Raw genomic sequence first — 23,701 nt, 5'->3', positions numbered from 1 at the left:
GAGTCCCCTCCGACATGTCAGCACCACCGCCATTTTAGTCAGGCCAAAAACTTTCAGTTCCTTCATATTAACCAAGTACCATCAAAAAGCTCTACTCGTTACTGTAGGAAACGGACTGCTGGAGGTCTACAGCAGTAACAGCCAGGAACTTCTGAGGTACAGTACATGTACTGAAAGTGCTAGCATAGGGTATATCACATCTATCCTGTTCCAAGAATTAATGTTCATAAACCTTTAGGTGTGTAGTAACTGATGGCCATTATCAGTTTCTCTAAATGTGCCATTCTGCCAAAAATGGGGGACAAGCATGGTGAAGGAGAAAACGTACTTGGGGAATCTTAGGGTAATTTGCACTGCCTCACTCAGCAGTGCTTAAATATGGCTATTTGGGTTTAGAAACTGAATGTTTTCCATCATTTAGGTCTACACAATTCAAAAAGATATTTGAAATGTTTCTCAATTTTGTATTGTTTCCTGTTTTAAAATTATCTGAGAACTGAGAGCAATACCAAGAAGTATTCAAATTACTTGAACTTTATGTAAAAGAAACATGCTTACTGAGTCTCAAAAAGGAAGTTTTCTTCACTAGTTGCTATCAGCACACAAATAAACCAGAATGATTAAGCATGCACAACATTGGAAATAGATGTAACTTTTAAATGTAGTTGGTAAGAAAAAAAAATCTCACCAACTTCACCTGGAAAAAGTCAAAGCACTGATCTTGTACGCTCAGAAGTTTGAGTGCAGAAACTTTGCTTTAATTCCTTTTTGGCCAAAACTAGCACAACCTTTCTAATTCTTTTAGAGGTATCGAGCAGCAAGTATACTGGCATCCCAGGCAGAATCCTTCTGTTATTTTCTTAGACTGAGCCACTTACGCATCCATTGCAAGTAATCAAAATTAAATGCAGGGTTAATGGAGAGCTTTTTGCGTGCCAAAGAAACATTGGGAAAGTATAAAAGAAGCTGGTTGGTACCTGATGTGATCTGGCTTTTTCCTGTCATGTGAAAAAATGGGGCAGGATTAAAACATAAGGGAAAGGAGGAAAAGGAATGAAAAATGCAAAATGAGCAAAATAAGCCAAGAATTAGCATGATATGAAAATACAGAAGAATTAAAAAAGGAAAAAAACTTTTAACGCATCCAACCTAAAAATGACTCGGGACATACTGGTGTTTGATAAATGCTTTTCTTCCTACAAACATTTATTCACACATCTTTCTTCATGATACAGACTTAATTTTCATTTGAATTTCTAGGAACCACAAGAGCTCTCCACCTACTGCTCCACAATAACAAATGCACCCGATTTCAGTTCCTGATGCCTTAAGAAAAATTGTGTACAACAAGAAATATCATTTACAAACAGCTGGACATGCATTCAAGAAACAGGTCTCCATACCTCTTACTCTTAAGACTTTCCAGTATACAGATACCATTTTGATTCCACTGAAGTATACTATCTGCAGCACTCACGTGCATGATACACTACCCATTTAGTCACCGCAAAAAGACTGCAAAGACTCCAGCTCTTTCAAATCGCAGCAGCAGTGACTAGCAAATAGCTCTTGGGGTTAACTTTGTAACCTGAGCAAACACTATTTGTTGCATACAAGCCAGTGTATGCAGAACTGGGAAAGAACTGAAAACTGATGCAAAAGCCCAAACAACTCAAGGCTTTAGACAATTAAACCCAAGCTGTCAGCTGCCCCAGGAAGAAACTACATCATCCTAGGAAGAAATTAGATTAGATTGGAAACAAAATAAGTTTTATTAGAACACTCATTAGAATAGATTTGCCCCCTTCAAAGGGTTGCATTATATGATTTTGATTTTTTTTCTCCCTCCAGCAACCAGACTTTTCCCAGGATAATCCACTATGTGTCCACATATTCGTTGACCAAACCATGCACGCAGAAGCATAACAGATACCTAATTTATTAGCTAGAATCATACTGATGTGTATCAAACAAAATCCATTGTACCATTTCCTTTTCTCTTACGTTTTCAATGCTGACAAGCATACACTAACAGTGATAATGGCAATGATTTTTGGTGCCTTTAATTCAGTCTTAAAGGAGTACTCAAAGCTTACAACCATCAACTTCCCAACAGAGGCAAAAAGACACCGTTTAAAATACATATTACTACTGACAGTGCAATCAGCAGTTAGCAAGGAAGATCAGTGCCACTGCCCTTGGTTCAGAACATCAGGATATTCCAGTACTTCTTTCCAGTCAAATTCTTCTGGTTTTACTTCAGCTGGTTGGGTTTTCCATCAACCTCTCCCAAAGATGGGCATATAATGAAGCCGCAAACTACCTATGCAATAAGAACACTCAAAATACTTTGTCTGTCTTGGGGACTTCAGCCCCAAATTCCCTCATATAAAATAAATAACTCTCTAAACATTTCCTCCTTTGCTATTTCACTGTATGTGTTTATGCACAGCAAAGTTTCATGCAGTAACACAGACCTTTCTTGTGCTCTACCTAGTGACTGGAAAAACACTCTCACCTCTGATATACAGTAAACTTGAATCAGTATTATCTCCCTGAAGCTGATCTGCCACATTACAAAAGTAAAGCATTCCCTCAGTGGAAACAGGCAATGGAAAGTGGCAAAGACCACTACAGTGCCTACAATGTAGCAAGCAATTACAAACGTATTCAGAAATAAGATAAATCTCAAGAAAAACAAACAATGGGGCTAGATTCAGAAAATAAGTTGTTTTCATGAAGGTCTTCAACATATTTTATGTAGATAATAGTTTTATAACAACTAGTAATGGTTTGTGAATGAAGTACAAAATCGATTGATTCAATTTCTGTTTATGGATATCATATCCAAAGCTATTCCCCTAATTCTGAAGCAGCCACCTAGCCTATCAGTGAGATAAATTATCAAGAGTTTAAGATCAAGATAGTTTAAAGGTTTAGCTTTATTGAATACTCATGAGACACATAGAAGAAAAAAAACTATAAGCAAATCTAAATTATATAGTAAAAGTAGGCAGCTGTAGCTCAGTAATGAGCTGTTTACCTTGGCACTCTTGAATAACTCACATAATAAAAGCATATCAAACAATACCTTCAAACCTGTAACTTAACCTGAAAGAATGTCATTGTGTATCTCGGTTTAATTATGACTTCCCCATATTTATTTTGCATCCATTTAAGTTTCCTACATACAGACATTAGGATTCAATCAAAACTTCTCCCTAGCCACCTTAAGGTAAGATGACCCAACAGTATTACAAGGTATGAAGCCATGTAAGTCGACTATTTCTCAGCTACCTTCCAACACTCCTGTCCTGCTCCCTTCTGCTATCTCCCTACACAGCAACGCCTTCATGCTATCCAAAAGAACCAGAGAGCAAGTCAGTTTTCCTTAGGTCCCTTAGCAAGAGGCTGCAGGCAATCCCGCAAAACAGCTGGTGAAAAGGACCCCTTCAGCCTGCTGAGAGTCAAAGAAAAGGGACAGTATCCCACCCTCTGTGGTTTTTTCTCCCCCTCTGTGAATACAGTAACATTTTACTTCAGACTATGAACATGCTTTTGAAGGGTATCTCCCAGTTTTCTGCCTTCACTGTTCTTCGATGCCTCACATTTGTCTTGCAGAACTCTGACTTCTGCTTGGATGAAAACCTCAGCATGTACATTACAGATACAGATGGACCATCAGACCACAGGACCAGACTAGAAGGAGCCCAAAGCGAAATAGGTTATACTGGTTGCACGTGACTTGCCAATATCAATAGTCTTACTGACACCAGTGGCCCTTGCATCAGTCTACAGATTGAAGGGAAGTAAGGCCAATTTGTTATAGGCTTGTGATGTTCCAAGATGCTCAAGGAATTACAGAGTAATTGAGGTTGGAAGTGACTACATATCCAAACACACATTCTGGCCTTTAGAACACAGCACAGTAACAGAAGCACTGCTGCAAGAACTGCAGAGCATAACATGGTAAAGAGAGCTCTGTATTATATCAAATTAACTTCAAAATTCAAGAAGTCCATCAAATGTACTACAAGTGCTCCAGCATACATAATATTTCTTTGAAAGGCAGACACACCGTTGAAAATGTAAAAGAAATCTTGTTCAGGAAGAAAAATATTTAAACAATAGTAAAATATGTACTGTTAGACACACATGACTGACAATATACTTTTAATTCCTTACAGGAGCATCAAAACTACTAAGCAGAAGTCACTGCACAGGACAGGAACTGTAATGGGTAACAAGTACATGCTTAACATAGAGGAAAAATAACTTGAGTCCTTCACTGTGTATCCAATGGCTGTACAATTTCCATTTCACTTCCTCCTCTAACACTTATTTTCACAGGATACACATTCACGTAGCTTATTGTATAAAGTCATAAAGAATGGTGTTTCAACCCCGAAGTAAGACCGACATGCAATTATAGAGCTGGACTGGGCACAAACCAATGTTTCCATACACAGGACTGCTCCAGACTAAGATACGCCCTTAGAAAAAGGCTTGCAACCAACTAGGACAGAAAAGAAGGAAAAATGGCTTTGAAGTGTCATTTCCACATTAATTAACAGAGTTGTCCAAGCACAGAATCAGCAAGTTGCATAGGTTACAAGTTAGCCCAGAATTTCGCCTCACAAGCAGTATCTTAATCTAGTAAATAGGGGTTCTGAGTAATTACCTGTTCCAAGTCTTGAAGGCATTGCTGGCTCGCTTAAAGAGATAACCTTCCATAACAATACCATTGGCTGCATCTACATTGTATTCTAGTTTAGTATCATCACTGGAATAATCCTAGTACAAGGGAACAAGACAAGAAAGAAATTGCGATTTCAGATAAAACTTCAAATATGGACAGCGTTGAGCGTCAAACAGAGCAAACATTCAGGAATAATGTTTTGCTTGCAAGATGTACGAGTCAAACCATGACTCTCAGCCCTTGGCAATGGTGGTTTTTTTTTTTTTGAAAAGCATTTTTAGGAGATCAGCACACTGAGGATTTTACTTCACCTGCACACAAGGGGAATTTCTTGCTCGGATAGTGGTAACTGCTATGGCCAAGTAGAGGGCAAACATGACTGACAGCATCTGACACACCAGCTCTCTGCTCAAATGGTCTCGCGTGCGGTCCAAAGAAAAGGATGATTAAGGTAGAGGAAAAGGGGTAATGAGAGTTAGGAGTCAAAACTGAAATGCAGTTGCAGCCTGTTGCAGACAACTGCGCAGAGCCACCCGTGCTTTAGCGTTTCCTTCAGCTCTGTCACCTTGACAAGTGAGCTAGATCAGAACTTGGAAGACAAGCAGCCAAATAAAGTTGATGCTGTCAGTTACCTCTAAATGAAAGTGGTCAGTGCTGGCAACGACAAGAAGAATATAGCAGCAGGTTTTTTTTAATGATCTTTGACAAGAATAGTAAGGTAGAAAAACCAAAATAATACACATGCTATTATTTAATTTTACTGTAAGTAAAACATATCCTTAAAGTAGACTAGCAACATATGGCTTCTTCCCCTTCACTAGGGCAGAAGAGACACCACTGAAAATTCAGTTTCAGACAAAAACAACAGGTTAAATACTGAAGATACAGAACATTTCATGATGTCATTCTCCCATACTGTCAGCAGGTGCTTTTTGTAAACTGCAAACATGAGCTTTGTGTGAAAAGTGTAACTGTAAATCTGTTTTGTGCTCTGCTCCTTAGAAATCTGTGTATACATATGAGAAAAAAAGCTATACCAGAAAAAACAAATGTCATCTGCAAAACCAGTACCATTAGCCCTATGTAATATTCCAGCCTGCACACAACTTCTCTGCTACACAATGTTTACTCTCATGCATCCAGATGGTTTAGTCCAACCCAAGGTTAAACAAGACAGTGAAGTGGTTACAAATATCAAAATAAATATCCTTTACATTCCTAGGCCAGCAGAGCACCAAATTCCACAAAATTACTCAGTCTTTTCAGCTATTGCTAATCTGAATAGATTAACTAAATTGGAAATGTTAAATCTAGATTTTTATTAATTTATTGGCAGATCAGTGCAAACCTAAGTGTTCCAAAAGAAAATGGAACTATTGTATCACTACCATATCCCAATCTGAACAAACATATAGGTTGCAAATAAAAGCATCTCAAAAAAAAAAAAATCACAAATCTGTGCATTTATTATTCAGCATTTAACATTTTTATTTTATGTCTGTTTTCTAGGTCAGAACATGCTGAACATTAAAGACTTCATGTAGGCACAAAAAGCCAAATCTCACAGTACAATTCTAACTTCGTATTTCCCAACTTATATGACATACACAAACATTCTCAATGTGTTGAGTCCTTCCTATTACTTCCAATCCTCTAAAAACAAGTAAAGGAGAAAACCCCTATAAGCACAGACTTAGACAAGCTGATGTCACATTCCCCCGCATCCCCTAAAAACAGATAAATTCTTCTAACTTACCAGCTCCCAAACATAATGAAACCTGCTAAAGATTTGCATCTTCCTGCCTCAATGATGCCTGCAACTCCTTGTCTAGTGAATGACAACATATGAACCCTCAAGCTTTTCAGTCCAAAGTACTAAGTAATCACATTTTCCTCCAGGTTTGGAGAACTGCTGCAAAAAAAGCAGTTGTCTTTTCCAGTGAATGTAGATTAACGCTTTGAGGACAGACAAGCATGATAGGAAAATCCTTTGGATCATTTATCATGCTACACTCAGACCAAATTGTCTAAACCACTGAGCCTTCCTCATGACATGCATTTAGTGTCATTTTTAATGGCTTCCCTGACTGACTTCCACCTTTATAAAGCAGATAAAGACACAAGAGTATAAAAAGGTTTAATATTTTCCTAACTGTACATAGAATACTACCAGGTAGAGGGCAAAGAAGTAAAGCTCCCATGCTTTATCCATAAAAATTAACTGAAGCTGTGGTCAAAAAAAGATGAACGAACAAAAAAACTCCACACTTCATCTGAATTAAAAGGATAAAAGTAGACAAAGGAAAAAAATAAGCCATGTCTGATATTAGTCTCTGCTATCTTATAATTAAGGAATAGGAGAAAAGCAGTCAGATTATCAGATTACAGTTTATTTTTATCTTGGCTCATGGAAAAGTTTAGTGACTCATAAAAAATAATCAGGGGTGGAGAGAAATACACCCATATCTTCCCAGTGCCCTGCACAAGAGAATCACATGTTAAGAAACCCAGCCGCTTTATGTGATGCAGAATTTTGTATTCCTAAAGCAAACATGCAGCCAACAGACAGAATTTTAAACATCATTTATTTATCAATTGGTGTCAGGACTAAAGTACATTTCACCTAATCAGAACTAAGAACATTAAGCCAGTATTATGAAAGCTACTCTGCAGTGCTGTATCGCACATCTCATTCAGATCTGGAGGAAGAATCAGCTATGGCTTCTATTCTGATAGAGACTTCCCAGGGTTGGCCAGCTACTGGAATAGAGACATGTGGAAGTGGGTTATGTCAGTGAAGCATACAGCATGCTTTCCTGCCTTTTGGGGTTTTTTCTTTTTTATTTAAACGTCCAGGAGGGACAGCAAACCAGCTGGCCGTGGAAAAACAACTTCCATTTCCACAACACTGATCTGGTGGGTCACAAAACACTTACTATTCTTGACAGTGTTTCTGTTTCAGTGAATGCATTTTCATACAAACTTAGCAATTTATCACACATACTGGATTTATTTCATAGCCTGCATGTTTTCTCTTTCTCTACATATAATCTTCCTGTTACCAAAACATAAGCCCCTATACTTTTCAGCAGCAGAGTTGTCGATTTACTTTCCATATGAAGATGACTAGCAGGTCATGAAAGCTATTCAAGTGATTTTACCAGTAAATCTTAGGGAGCGCGAGTGTCAGCATTTTAACATTGAGTGTGTATTCAACGGTTTTTACTTCAGAGAAGCAGAATTTTTAACGCTTTTTAAAAGGCAGTAAATGGGGGAGCCTAAGCACCAAAGACGACACTAATCTGGAAAGTTTCTCCAGTGTATTCAAAAAACCAACACTAATTGTGCAACCCTCCATTTAGTTTCTTCCACTCCCATCCCAAAGAGATGCTTGTCATGCTTCAGTTGAAGGTCCCTTGAGGAAACACTTAAAACAACAAACTCAAGAGCAACAAGGCGGACTGTCCAAGACAAAGTGAAAGAAGGCGAGAGAGCCATTGAGCATGTGAGTCACCTGAAATACTGCCACGTCTGTATTTTGAGGCAGGGATTAGTTTGCATTACTTCCCAACAGCAGCTCTGGTTTATGCCTGCCTTATGACTGTGGCAGAATCTGGTTTCCTATAGCCTTGTTTACTCAAGATGTTAAAAACTTTCAAATCATTCTCACTCCAGCTGTTTCCTGAGCAGTTCTTTGGATGCAGATATATTTTTTTTTTAATGAAAAAGGGATTTGAATACAATGAAAACTATTCTAAGTTCAATGCAAATGTGCTTCCTGTATCATTTCCCTCATTTTAGAGTAAAATATTATCTCTGTCACAAAACCAAAAAGCCGTAACGCTGTTTGGGGATCCAACCGATTGTGAAATTATTTCTTAATTCAACATGTTACTGGAGCAGTGAGCTGCAAACTGCTCAGAAAACAAAAGTCCTAAGTCTTAAGAGATACTGACACTAACACCACTGGTATGAATCTTCCCCTATAAAAATATATTGCAAAAAGTGCCCAGAATAATCATGACATTTCTAGAGTAATTCATAGGTGTGTTGCTCCAGATTAATAAGGAAAAAAAATTCTCACACTAAAAATTGTTTCCTGCTTATTTACTGAGTAAATAATAAACAAAAGTCAAATCAAACAAAATCAGACAGTTCCCTTAAAACTGAAGTCAAACTACAGTGGTGACCAAGCCCTTCCATGACTTTTGTGTTAGCCTCTCAGACAACAGCCTAATTAAACAGGATGATGATTATAAAGAAAAGTGAGATGAGTTAATTAGTGCAATTATTCTGCATGCATATGCACATATATGCAAACACAGGTAGTGGGTGGGTAGGTGTGTGCACATGTGCACTTACCTATACATTTCAGAAAAGGAACTGTTCTTTATCCACACAAGGAAGAAAAGGCATCATTCTGAAGCATTAGATTAAAACTTCAGTATATTAAATGCATATATACCACAGGAATATTCAATACAAGAAGCAGAAGTTTTAGTTACAAAATGTGGAAGGATTTGGCACTGAAAGATTTGGGAACGTATGCCTAAGAATCAGCCCAGTGGAAAACAACAGGACAAGCCATGAGAAGAGAACAGAGAAGAAGGTTGCCATCAGTGTCAGGCTGACCAGATGACAAATAATATAAAGAAAAACATCAAGGTCTAAGGCAGTTCAAGATTCCGATATCATAATGAACTGGAAGCAAACTTGGTGGCAATGTTGGGAAAAGCAAGTAGAAGAAAAAAAAAAAAGAGACAACATGACTTGAGTAAGAAACCAAGAAAAGGATTCGATGAGCTACAAGAGGAATCTCCAATAAAGCATGCCCTCCAAACCTTGATGCATCACAAAAATGCATCAATGATCGCCAATAAGGACAGGAGACAACACAGACAACTTCAAACACAGAACTTCAGAGGACAACGTACAACACAACCTAACTGCCCTGGTTATATTTTAGAGACAGCGTAAAATTGTCATTCAGTTAAAATATGGAATAGATACATAACCTCATTATGATGGCCATTTATTTGAGAAACCAGTAATATAAATATTACCGATATAGCTTATCACATTTCACGAAGCTTCAGAGTTTCAGTAGCCATGGATACTAGTAGAAATAGTTTACCTGTAAAGAAGCCTGAGGCAGCATTTGAAGAAGAAAAAAACACAAAGACTGTAAACACCATGGCAACAGCAATGACCGTAATTGACAGTAACAATTTATTATTGCTATGGCCAATTAAGAGATAATTGCCCATAACTTACATCCTTCACCAAGCACCACTGTTCTCTAACAGTAAACCCAGTTTACCTGTAAAGAAGCCTGAGGCAGCATTTGAAGAAAAAAAAGAAAAAACCACAAAGACTGTAAACACCATGGCAACAGCAATGACCGTAATTGACAGTAACAATTTATTATTGCTATGGCCAATTAAGAGATAATTGCCCATAACTTACATCCTTCATCAAGCACCGTTCTCTAATAGTAAACCCCCTCAACTTCTGCCTACTCCTGAAATCAGGCCTACTGAGCCCAAACAAGTCAGAACTTGAACATCAACGTTAATCCTCAAAGTTAATCCATCTCTCTCCCATTTCCCTTCTTTCTTCTTCCTTGCCTGTAGTTATCTCCCAGCTGCCTCCAAACACAGTAGACCAGCACTGCCCTGAAACTCACCGTGTTTGCTCAGTTTCACAGCCACAGCAACCCTAATGCTTCCCATCAACTCTTCCTTCAGGAATGAGAGGGTGAAGTGACAAAAATATTTTCAGCAACAAAAAAAATGTTACCTTTTCCCATCAGTACTAATATTGATTCCTACTAAGACTACCTGAGTTATAATCTTAGCATGTTTTCACTCCTAAATTTACTCAGATTTCATCTGCATTAGACTTCTTAATTTATGCCCCCTGAACAGATGTCAGATATATTTGACTGAGAGTAAGAAGCGTTGCATTACCTTTAAACTGGTATCTAATCCCTTTCAAAAGTACCTGCAGTATTAGCTCTCTACTGGAGAGTTCAATGGAAATTTTTAACTTCTAGCATTATACCTGCATACCAATACTGATCTAGAGCTTTGGAAACTTCCTAACAATAAAAAGTCATTCCCCCCTCCAACATGAATTACCTACATTTTTCTCAACAAGCAAAAACTATTATTGCACATACAAATCTTCCAGACCCAGCAATTCAATGTTATCACTTCATAGCTGTGGACAGTTGAACATCATCTATTAGACAGCCTTTGCAAGTTTACTTCTGCCCTTTACATGCAATAGCAGCTGTCACTGCTCAAAAGTGCTGCGCTGTTATTTGGCACAGTCCAGAACATGATACACACAATTCTGGGACTGTGTGGCATATAAACCTCTTCTGCAGACACACAGGAGGGAGAGAACTTTTACAACTACATCCAATCCAAGATATAATAGTAATTAAGAGCTATAATGAAATGTTAGAGTCCCAGCACTCAAATAAATTCCACTATTCTATTTATGTTTCGGTCAAAACTAAACAATAATATTCTGTTCTGAATACAAAATTAGTATCTACAACACAACCTTACATTTAATGATGTGCAAGTCTGCAACAAACACACCATCCCTCACAGTTCTGATGCAGAGAGGCACTGCTGGGGAGCAATGCTAGAGACAGAAAAATGGGTGTGCAGCCTGCCTTTCACATTCGCTCAAGTACCTTTTGTTGAATAGTGGAGTGTTTTTGCTCCATATCTCTCTTCTCCTTTGCAGCATCTACAGCCAACTGATCCAGCTGTAAAGAGAAACAGAAAATGGGATCTTTAGATATCAAGATAAATTTGGCTCAGTAGATTTCATAACGCTGACAAAAAGAACACGTTCTGCCTAGACACTGCAGGACTTACATTTTATTTGCATAGTATAATTACTTGTCTGGTCGCAAAGTGTTTACCTTGAATAACCACTGAAACCTCCTTTAAAGCACTGCCCTACCATCCTGAATTAACCCCTACGAAAGGTGTACCTTTCTCGTAAGCCTTAGAAGAAATGTTTCAAAGAACAGCATGGTGCCAAGCATATGCGACTCCGTACCGCATTGGTGCTCAGTCTCCGAGGAGAATGACTCATGCTTTAGCTGCTCTTGCTGGCTGACTGGCCTATGCAGCAGCACTGGCACTAGCAGCAGAAACCAGAAGGAGCAAACGCTAGTGATCCTTCCCCTCCACAAAGGAGGGGAACTGCTTCAACCAGGCTTTTGCACTGATGGTTTTGGTCAGGTCACCAGCCGTATTTGAGCAAGATTCCTTGAAATCTTAGGTAGAACCAAAAACTGGTTCTAGTTTCAAAAATAACAATATGATTTTGCAAAGAAGACAGACCGGCGCAAAAAAGAGGATTTAAGTTACCATCCTTACAAAGTCTGTGATAACAAAAAAAGACTTTACTGCAAGCATGTCTATAGCACCACCACATAAACCTCTTCCCTTTAAAACCAGAAGTAGTTAAAAAAAGCAGGAAATTCAAGATTTAAGGGTTTTGTTTGTTTAGGGTTGTTTGTTTTTAATTCCTCTCAAGGCTTTGATGTTTAAACAACAAATAAGGTGAAGGGAGGGAGCAAATGCTGCCTAAAGTACCAGTTATCTTGGTATTAAGGTGACACACCATGCAATCTGATGAACAAGTCCTTTATCCAGCCTGTAATCCAAGACTACCATTAACCCCAGTCACAGCATCTGAGTGATGATGCAGATGCAATACTGAACACAACAGGACAGCCCACAGCTTCACATCTGTGGAACAGACCTCCTGCTCCAGGCCTAGAGTGAGGAGACTAGGAGCAGTGTGCTGCAGGAGCGTTCCAGCTGAAGTCAGTCACGTGGCAGAGGGCACAGCATGACTAGCAGAACCGCTAATTCACACAGAAATAGGATCGCCTCCACCCACTCGCAGAACCACAAGCGAGAACCCCTGCCAACTCCAGTCATTTTCCACAGTGCTGCATCTTCCCCTGCTTGAAAATTATATAAATAAGAGAAAAAAGGACAATAACTAGCTCTTACATCCTTGTGCTAGGCAGCCTCCAACAACTAGGGAGCCATCAGATAGCTGGGACATCTGGATTCAATTCCAGACTCTGTGACTTGGCTTAACTCTTTTCTCCCTGGCTGCTTCTCTGGCTCAAATGGCCACATCAGCACTTTCACATCTTACAAGTATTTGTGAACACAAGCACGTTAAAAAGTGAAGTGTCCAGTCATCGTATTTATTTAGCTGTATGACTTAAAATGAGACAAGAACCCCTAAAACAGACTGTGCTGCCATTGTGCTCTAAGACTGTTTTGCAACAAGAACCCTGGGAAACCCCTTCTTTTGTGATAAAGATGAGATCTGGTCCAAGGGCTGTCCAAGACTTGATGGGAATCAAGTTTCTTGCTACAAACTCAGATTCAGGAACCTGCACATGGCTCCCAAGAAATTCTTCCTCCTACTCTGCTAGGTAAAGCAGAAGCTAGCCGTGTTCAGATTACAGCAATTACCTCTAATTTATCCTGAATACAAGTGTTCAAGGATATGTTTACCATAACGTAAGTGCCAAAACAAAAGTTCTTCACAGCCGCTCATTTCAACAGTTACCTTTTACTATCAAGACAGCATGACATCATTCCAGTCACCAAGCTCGGGCCAGAATTTCTTCCTTTCACTCAGGTAAGCAGCACACGACTTGAAAGAACTGACTTAAACTGACTTAATGGTTGTACACTCTTGGGCTTTAAGAGCTGTGGCCAGTCACACAACTAAACCATCAAAATCCCAGTCCTTGTACCACTACCAGGCAGTCTTCAAAAAATTAGGTTTTTCAAAATACTGAATTTACTGGTAAATTTATTTTTATTAACATACAGTGTCATACATGGTATTCTACAGAGAACTAAAATGCTTAGCTTTTTGAATAGTCATCTCAGAGTGAAAATTCAAGTAGGTTCTCTTTTTAAACTAATACCACATTTCACATGAAAAGTGCCAAATACCATCATTTCCATGCAAAAGCATGTGTCACTTGTGTGCCATTAAAGATTCCCCTACAATGACCTGATTCACAAGTAATCCTACCCTGACCTAAAATATCCAGAAAGCAAAATTGCCCAATCCTATTTTGTCTTGTAAACCACTTATTTTGAAAATACAAAAGAATTAAAAAATGTAACTATAATAAAGATCACTTCAATTTTAGTATTTCAGGCACTGTTAAATCTCGTAATTAAGATCATAGACAAAATTTACACAGCAATGAAAACTCACCAACAGAAAGAATCCGACTGTATTTTCAGAAAAACCTAGCCAATTCCTGTTTTATGTCACAACATACCTTCTCTCCGACCTGTTACAGGCAGAGGTTTCAACCAACACAAACTGCAAAGCCATTAACTGCTACACTTTCGTAAACTATTTACAAGCCTGCTCCTGTTATGAAAAATATCCATTACTTAAATGCCAAGGTCTGCCACAAAAGGATAATTCAGCAAGTTGTACAACTTTAGGGTCTTCAGTCTCCCTTTGCTCCAACTGCAATGTATTTTAAACATCCTCAGCTTTGGATTTTCTAAAATTAACTCCTGCAGTTGCTATGACACCAGCACTAAAATGAATGTTACACAATGGTCCTTAACAGATGAAGCAAAAGGATGACCAGCCATTCAAAAGTACCCTTGTGTTCCTTGCTCAAACAATCCCAATGAAATGAAAACATGAAAGCCTAGCTGATAGCATAAGCCACTACCAACTCTGCAGTTTGTCTCCTTTTCCCATCCCTTCTTCCGCAGAGGTGCAGGACACACATTCTATACTATCAAAACACTACAGTTCAACAATTACAGCCCAAAGCGGAATGATGTGAAAGAAGGAAAGGCACAACTAAGGCCAGTCATGTGCACCTGAACCTTCCAGGTGCCACTATTACACCAAACATGTAGGGCTGCAGCCGTAGACTCGCTTCCCTCCTCGATGGCAGGGCCAGCTCAAGCAGCCTGTCTCCCCTCCCAGCTCCATCACTTCCCTGATGTGCGTTTGTACAATTAAGGCCCACGGTAACCTCACTGGGGACTAGTCTAGCAGAAAAATAACTATTTAGACATTTGATTGTTGGAGTTATTTTCTACAGTTCCCAGTCTGCTTCACTGCACAGGCACAGAAGCACATTGAGGGGCACAGAGAGCAACAGTGCCATCGCAGGAATAACCAGCTCAGAACAATGTCATTTCTTAGAAATTAAATGGCACATCTCTTTGAGATCAATGCAAATAGGTGTTTGCTGTAATTTATTTGCTTTTATATGTGGATAAACCCTGAGAATTCGGGTTGGCTTCACTGATCACATTGGGAAGTGGCAAGACAGTGCTGAGTTTTCTCGCCGCACCACAGACAGACCTTCAGTTGCATACTGTGTGTTCTTAACATATTTTACATAACTATTTTCATCATCTCCTGTGTGCAGTTGGCTGTGGACCATGTAACCTCTTCACGAGTCCCTCGCTGAAAACCCAGGAGTTGCAATTGTGTTTTCTTGAACTTTAGCAACAAAACTGGGCAAGAAGGACTCAAAGTAGGTGTGTTACACTACTTATCAACATCACACTTCGGTTTTATGGTCCAAGTTGCTAACATCCATTTTACTTCTGGCACACTGCATAACTGTTACAGTAAATAATGTACACAAGTAGAAGGAAAAAAAGACTAATCTACTTATTGTTATTCAATACATGTGTAACAGGGGTTATATGCAAAGAAATTAAACCAAAATAATCCAGTGTCCTGAATACCACAGTGTGCCTCAAACGGCACTACATGGCTACGCGTAAGTACATCGATCCTAAAGGTAGCATTAATTTCAGTAAACAGACAACCTTCCATTTCTATTTTCATTCAAAGCACTTACTCTATTTTTAGGCTTTGCCTCTAGCACACAATAGTTCCCTTTTTGTTGATCAAATCTATTATGTGACTGATATATACAGATACACCAAGTTCTCACCCATTCCAGCATATAAGTATGAATTTTTAAAGCAATCTGTTACCTGTGCACCAAGATCTTTCATATAGGGCTCAAGTTCACTAAAGAGATCATACCCTTGATGGAAAAAAGCCAGATGGGCATACATAAATGATAACATCTAGAAAGAAAAATAGTATATTTTTTAAAAGGATAATTATTTAATCAGATATCACATAAATACCACTTAACTAATCCATTTAATTGTAATTTAATTGTATTTTAAAGCTTAAAATACAATTCCAGCATTAATTTCTTGCTCTCTCAGGGTGGCAACTTTACATCAATAGTTCATAGAGCTTCCAATACTGTAAAACAACATGCAAGGCAAAGGCAGCAAAGAACCAAGCCAAAAATCTCAGGAATTACTTAACAGCATTAACCCCATTAACAACACAAAACATCTACTTAAGGGCAGAAAATATATTCTAATACATGTCACCTGAAACTTTTATCTCCTGTTTAACTCAGACATGTAAAATTGAGAGGGGCTACAGCATATTTAGTAATTATCCAAAACCATTATCTGCAAGAACATGCTGAGAAGACGGTCCAGTCCTAAAGGAAAGGAGTTGGGAAGATGCAGAGCAGAATGGCAAGCAGCTATAAAGGTGTGATCCAACCAAAGTTTTTACTATTTAAAGGGATTAAAGGAACTAAGGCAGTGCAACTTTACACGCTTGAAAAACAAGCATCATTTAATTTGGCAACCCCTGCTTCAGAAAACTTTGTTACAGTGATAATGCGATGCACAAAAGGGAAAACAATCAGAAACCCAGCATGCAGATACAACAATATATTAATTTAACAGGTACCATACTAACGCATATTGTATAATTGCTATTACAATATGCTATTTGCATAAGAAATATAATTTTTGCAGAAAGCTGGATCCATCCTAGATTAGGAAAGTAGTACTTATCATTTATAAATGAACAGAGCAGACCTGAACAGCAGAATTCTTGGCAGACTAGGTTCGATTTTAGCCATGAAACACCTTAGTCAACAGCACTGAAAAACCTGAAGTGTTCAAATTTGAATCAAAAGGATTGCTAAAAGGAGTTAAGCATCTATACCCAGTTATAGTAGAGGCTAAACTGACTGTCAGCAAAGTGCTAAAGGTATTGGTAATGTTTTGATGGGTAAAAAGACTAAATTTCTAATATACTGCTTTGCAGTCACATTTTTAATTTGGGATATATGTAAGTATTTTCTATACAGAAAATAAAGTATATCTTACCGATTTTAAGATTTCTGCTCTTCTTTTAGACTGAAGAACATTTATCTAGGGAAAAAGAAAAAGAACAACTAACTTACTTAATTCTACTTGCAAGTTTTCCTCACAGAAGTAAATTTCAAGTTATTTCCAAATACTCACAAAGCTTAAAACATTGGAAGACCATAACTCAGACTTCAGAAAGTACTTTTAAGAGATGCCTGTTAGTTTTGTCATGATATTCGAATGAGGCAAGCAGAAAAAGCCTGCAAAGCTAGAATTTCATAGCAATAGTCACAATTTTATTATATTAGAAGGGAAAATACAAGGCTTCACCTGCTAAGTAAAAGTAATATGCCTTTCAAGCAAGGAAAATTGGTACCCGTTTTCAAGAGATTGAACTCAGCATCTTACACATTCCTTTTGTGACAGTATGCGCTAACCCAGCCCTTCTTAAAGAAGCTGCACTCAGCACCACTGCCGTCTGCTGCCAGGGGCATGTGTTTCATGTGTTTCACCCTGTGGCTGACACAGTCTCAAGTGTCCCAAAACCGGGATATAGCCCAGCCTCTGAAACAAGCAAGTTTATTATAGCTTCAATAAGTACCTCTTCAGATATACTTGCACTTTTAAGCTAGCTCAAGTCACCGACCAATGGTGTTGCCCTGTAACTTGAAGAATTTCACATTATACAGAAGAGTGATTTTTCCACATTCACCTAGTGCCTCTCTCCTTTTTGTACCCTAATATTTAGGGCTCTCATCCAGATGTACAGATTTTACTTTAAGAGACCCATTTAGCAGAAACACACATAATTTTGTAATTTAACACCTTTATGTCAGTTTAAAATTCCAGCAAAATAAACAAACTTACTGAAGCTATAATCAAAAGCAGATTGTACTTGTATACTGAAATAGCCAGTATTTTGGAAAACCTTTGGCAGCAAAAATAATTAAGATTTGTTTCTATGGAACAAACCCTCAACTTGTAAGGCAAACCAAAAAAAAAGTGTTTTGAAGTACAGTTTAAAGCCAATATAGCTACAAAGACCATAGTTGTGAAGCCACTTTGCCAGAATAAAAGAATCACCCAAGTAGAAAGAATTCCTAAAACTGAATTCATTTTTGCCTGCATTAATTAAGAGATGCAAAAATTTTTCTTTGTTACTTTAAATGCATCTTCATCACAGGAAGTGCTTGTACTTTGAACATAGGGATTCCAGGATCCAAATGATCCTTGTGTGTGCACTGAACTGCACAACTGGCCTGTAGTAATGACTGCCAGCTTCCCCCTGCTACTATTTGATGTTAGTGCAAATAATCAAGAGGTACATAATTCACACGAGTGTTTAAACATCAAAATAAACTTTGTCTTTAGTGTTCAACAGACAGGAGCTCACCTGCCTCTTGAACACTCACCACCATATCTGTGCATGTAGCCAGGCTGATCAGATCGATTCCACTTCACAGGTAACACGTGCAAATTAGAGAGCAGTTAACGAACCTTTAAATAACTGACTGGATGGTCACAAATCAAGATGATGGCATCTAATATAAAGCTAATACAATTTTCAAGGGTTGCTCTGTGTTTGATCATAGGAGAACCCCAGCCCCATCGAGGAGCCTCCAACCCCTCGTACCATCCGAGCTGCAACAAACCTGTTTTGCTGTAGTTGTGGGTAACTGTGAAACAGATGAATTATAAGTACTGACAGAAGATCTATTATTATTTCACAGAATTCAAAGTAGTAGGACAAAGAACACCTCTCAACACTCTATAGGAGATGTGCATCGAGGAGCAACAGAGTAGTTATGTTCTTGGTTTCCCCTGTGGCATAAAGCCAAACTCTGAGGCTTCTAGACAAGCAAGATTTGTTAAATAAAACCCAAAGCAAAGAGTTGAAATATTAGCAGTAGCCAACATCCTGTATCAGAACTGTTCTGGCAATTTGCATTGCCTAAGCTAGGTAACAGTTTTTAGTTCAAACATATACGGAACAGATAACTCAAGATTAACACATTTGGGTAGGTATCAGGCAAATACTCTTTTCAAAATGAATGTTCAAGTTGAAAACGTGAGCTGTGTCACTACAGCAACAGCACTGAATGACGAAGCATTAAGCAACAAGAATGCGTCAAGTTAGTTAATTTTGCTCAGATTTCATTAAAAAAAAAATCAATTACTTGCAGACAAAATAACTCATTTTTCACTGAATCTCCACAGCTCTGAGAAGCTTACCATAAGAACTTCTACAGGACAGATCTCTCACTGCATGGAACAGCTGGTTTGGAAAAATAACTTACTGCTGCACTTACCTGAAGAACATAATCCAGAGCTATGTGTCGAAAACATTTCCGTGTTGCAGTCAAAATATTGGTTGCTTCCTCTACTTCGTGTTGCTTATTTCTTTGAACTTGGGCATTTTTCACTAGAGCATTCTCTTTTTCTTCACTAACTTTTTCAAACTGTTTCTTTGCATCTTTAAATTTTCTAATATCTCTAAAGAAAAAGGAAAGATAGATAACAAATTAATTCCAAATCATGAAAAATGTGCTTCAAGATAAGCACGGTCTGTCTAGTGTATGACTGTAACAGCCGTTTTCTTTATTTTCATCTTCTTCAATAAATGCCTGGATGAAACGGAAATCATATGAAGTGTGATAGAAAGTTCTCTGCCGTTCTCTTCTGAGCAAAGGACAAAATTGAAATTTAAATAAATGCATCTCATTCTTACTGGGGAAAAAGTTTTCCCTACGCTTAGACAGTGACAACATATCATTAAGACAATTCATACTATTACAACAGATCTGCAGCTGGATTTAAAGCCTCACAGATTTGGAGTGTTTTTTGACAAGCTTTAACAGACACTTCTCAATTTCTAGCTGGCAATTTTCAGGAAAGATGCTTCATCAACCCACTCAAATCAGATGTTTTCTTAAATTTTATTTTAGTTATAATTTTCCCATTACGATTGGAAGTTAACTTACTCTTTAACGAACGTCTGAAGCTGTGCTTTAATTGATCTTTGAGTTTGGTCAAACAGGATCTGAAAGAAAAGCATTATTATGTAGGTAAACAACTTAGGGGTATTCATAACTTCTCATTTTTAGACATACACATGGTTACTATGCAGAATTAGATGAAAATTATTATTAAACCAGTGTGCCTCTAATATCAAAACATAAACCCCTTCAACGTAGTTCTGAAATAAATAAGGAATAAAATTAAGGAAATAGAATCATAGAATGGTTTGAGCTGGAAGGGACCTTCAACATCATCTAGTTCCAACCCCCCTGCCATGGGCAGGGACACCTTCCACCAGACCAGGTTGCTCCCAGTCTCATCCAGCCTGGCCTTGAACACTTCCAGGGATGGGGCATCCACAGCTTCTCTGGGCAACCTGTTCCAGTGCCTCACCACTCTGTCCATGAAGAATTTTTTCCTGATATCCAATCTAAACCTTCCCACTTTCAATTTAAGCCCGTTACCCCTTGTCCTGTCACTACAGGCCCTTGTAAAAAGTCCCCCCCAGCTTCCTTGTAGTCCCTTCAGGTACTGGAAAGTGCTATAAGGTCTCCCCGGAGCCTTCTCTTCTCCGTTGAACAAGCCCAACGCTCTCAGCCTTTCACAAATAACACAAGCCCAACACCTTTTGCAGGTCTTTTCTCAAAGACAGAGGTTATAAGGAGAGATGAGATCTTCTGGCCAATGTAAGACATGCCCACTTTCATAGAACAAGATTATTAAACAGTCAAGAACATAACAGCAAATAAGAAAAAAAACAGCCTCAAAGAAGCAACTTTGAGTGTTAAGTAATAACTTGGTTTGATTCTTACACACTTCCAATTTAATCTCAAAGACAAGTGAAACCATAGAAAGAACATGCCCTTAATTTCTGGCAAAAAAACCCCACAGCCGAAATTAACACTGAAAATGTAACATATATGAGTAATTAGTACCATCTCCTTTATACAACATGTTAATAAGACACCAATCGCCGTTGAACTGCTAAGAAGAATGGCTGCCTCTTTTTCTAAGATTAAGTGTTCTAAGCCATGCTTCTCAGACTTCTTATCATTTGGGAAGGCTGGGGCTGGGGGGAAGGCAGGGGCAGAATACAGTCTACTCATTCAAATTGTAAAGCTTGGAGATATTTAGGTTTCCAAGGTCAAAGCATACCTGAATGTTAGACAACTTCTGGAGTCATATGAGAAAATACAAATTCTAACTGTGGAATGAAAATGCACATTCCTTCAGCTTCACATCTGCCCTCTGGTTTTAGGACAGAATGGAGCAGGTCAAAGGCTATGGGAGAAATCCTTTTGCCACTTATCGTTGTGTAGACCACAAATGATGCCTTAATTTCCAACTCCGCTACACCTCCCATTCTGCACTGCAGGAATATACAAGGCAGGATCACAAAAACTAGAGGTGAAAGAATATAAGGATGTAGAAGTTGGACCAATTGAACAGGATCTCTTCCAAAAGGTAAAGATCTGTAAGTGTTAATTTCATTGAAAGAGGAAGTCAAGAATTCAAGTCAAACAACATTTTCTTTAAATGTTCCCAGTCACAAAATTTGGGAATGAAGAACCATGCAATGCCAAGTACTGACAGGAAAACCCTTACCAGCTTCTTTCTTTGCTAGAAAGACTAAAGGACAGAAAACATGACTGAGTTTAAGCCACCCATTAACAGTGGTACTATATCCTCCATCCATCTCAGTTTTTGGAGGTTTTCAAGCCCAAATGAGGTTAGGGCAACTTTCTCTAACCTCATAGCTGACCCTGATTCAGGCAGGCAGTTGAACCAGTCTTCTCCTGAGGCCCCTTCCAACCTGAATTGTCCTGTATCTAACAGTAGCACACGGAAGATCCTGTTTGTATTCCCACCTTGGGAAATCAGAAAAAACAGACAATTAGAACAGATCAAGAACTCCTTGACAAGCTTCAAGTCATGCTGGGACTACTCCCACTGATGACATTTAGGCTTGCCAGTGCCTGAGGAGCGCACCAATCAAGATCAATACAGAAAGTATAACCAGATGGAAACTCAACTGATCAGCGGACTCTAGGAATCTGAGCCTTGCGATTCCGCTTACAGTAATGAAGAGGAAAAAAGTGCTAGGCAGAAAAATACATACACATTTTTCCCTAAAACCAGAAAAATGTCCAGACCGTGATCTGACTAGATTTACAGCCTTTCCAACACCTTACCTTCCACACACTCCACATCTAAGAAAGCTGCTACTTGCCGTAACTGTCAAAGCCACTCCCCCACTGCTCAATCAGTGAAGATGCTGCATTAGCCTGGTTCCTAGCCTTATTTGTAGCAAAGCCTCATACAAGAAGTCTTAGACATCCAGATTTTCATGGGACCATACCCTACTCCTGTCCTCTGAATGTGCCTGCCTCTCCCCTTTCTTCTCTAGCCACTTGTCCCTCGTGACGGCTCTCCTGCCAACTTGGTCAACAACAAAGCTGACACTGAGCTCGTAGAGGAACACAGGACCACAACACATCCGGCAAAGCTCTGTATCAGAGCCCCATAACACACTTCACTTACCAACACGCACAAACATAAGAAAAGCCACTGTTCTACTCACTATGCTCATACACAGCAAGGAAGTGGAGGGTAAAAAAGCAGGACAGAACTCAGAGTGGTCCTACTTAGCTTTACAAAGAAATCTTCTTTTTTAAATACAGCTTGTTCTTTGCTTTCGGCCTTCAAACTGCCCTAAAAGGGAGAGTTGTGCTGTGCCAAATTTTACCAAAGCACTGCAAGCCACAATCAGGTTGAACAATAACAGCAGCAAGAATGTAGGACCTAGGTCAGACATGTCAAAAAGCACACTATAGAGCAAAGACATGGCTGAGAGGGTAAGCAGCAGCAAGAAGTGTGAAGACGACTGTAAATCAGGGACAGCCAACTGGATCCATCTGCTCAATCTTACCTGCAGAAATCACTGACAAAGTAACACTTTCTCCACTACTGCTGCTTTGAACCTTTGCACTAACTTCTCTCTACCATCCAAGTATCACTGTCCACTTGCTCCCCTCTTTACAGTTTTCATTGTATGAGAGGTAAATACGTACACCTGACATAAGGGAAAGGAAATCCCACTCAGTGTTAACCTGCTCCCCTTCGCTTCCCTTCTAAAAGCAGGCATTTTCAAAAAGTAATTAATAAGCTAGTTTTAGGAAGTTAATACTAACAAACTGCAAAATGCAGTTTGAACTGCATTCTGTCACGACATCTTAAACTCCCAGTAGTATATGTAAAAAAAAAAAAAAGCACCTGCATATTTTCAGCACTTTAGAGACACTTCAGTTGCTTTCCAGCAATTTGCTGGAAAATGAAAGAAAAGCAGGAGGGGCCAAGAGAAGGGGAAGAAAATAGAAAAATGAACACATGCCCTCAGCTTTCAGGATACAAAACTAAACTCTTTAGAGGAGAACAAATAAATCGGTTTTCAATCCCGGAACAACTGAGCTTTCTGATGAAGTCTGACCTGCTAAAAATGACTACTAAATCCTAGCATTTCCTCCTTTCTCTACACTCGTCCAAATCTGTCATACTTCCAAAAAGAAAACTACACACAGGTGCTTCATTTTGTGCATTAGAAAGGATGGGACAAAAGTAAAAGTTATAGAAAAGCTAATCACTATTTCAGTCAAGCAAAGAAATATGTTCATAGTTTGTCACTGCTTTATATCAGGCTGATTAAAAAAGATCATAGAATCATAGA

General features: G+C 38.7%; 1 protein-coding gene across 1 annotated transcript in view; it reads right to left on the bottom strand.

Annotated features, from left to right (window-relative positions):
• The window catches only part of ACAP2 (ArfGAP with coiled-coil, ankyrin repeat and PH domains 2), a 38,922-nt gene extending 18,891 nt beyond the window's left edge, over positions 1-20,031 (bottom strand). The window contains exons 1-6 of the mRNA XM_010148821.1: positions 19,941-20,031; positions 19,269-19,452; positions 16,978-17,022; positions 15,763-15,858; positions 11,409-11,483; positions 4,682-4,794 (exon numbers count right to left, since the gene is read on the bottom strand). Of these exons, the coding sequence (XP_010147123.1) occupies positions 4,682-4,794; positions 11,409-11,483; positions 15,763-15,858; positions 16,978-17,022; positions 19,269-19,452; positions 19,941-20,014 (587 nt within the window). The 5' untranslated portion in view covers positions 20,015-20,031. The remainder of the gene's footprint in view (positions 1-4,681; positions 4,795-11,408; positions 11,484-15,762; positions 15,859-16,977; positions 17,023-19,268; positions 19,453-19,940) is intronic.
• Between the last annotated feature and the right edge of the window lie 3,670 nt (positions 20,032-23,701).

Source organism: Eurypyga helias, unplaced genomic scaffold (genome assembly GCF_000690775.1).
Source record: "Eurypyga helias isolate BGI_N326 unplaced genomic scaffold, ASM69077v1 scaffold4823, whole genome shotgun sequence".
Classification (NCBI taxonomy): domain Eukaryota; kingdom Metazoa; phylum Chordata; class Aves; order Eurypygiformes; family Eurypygidae; genus Eurypyga; species Eurypyga helias.
Note: the sequence above shows the minus strand (reverse complement) of the source record. Positions and strands in the feature narration are given on the sequence as shown.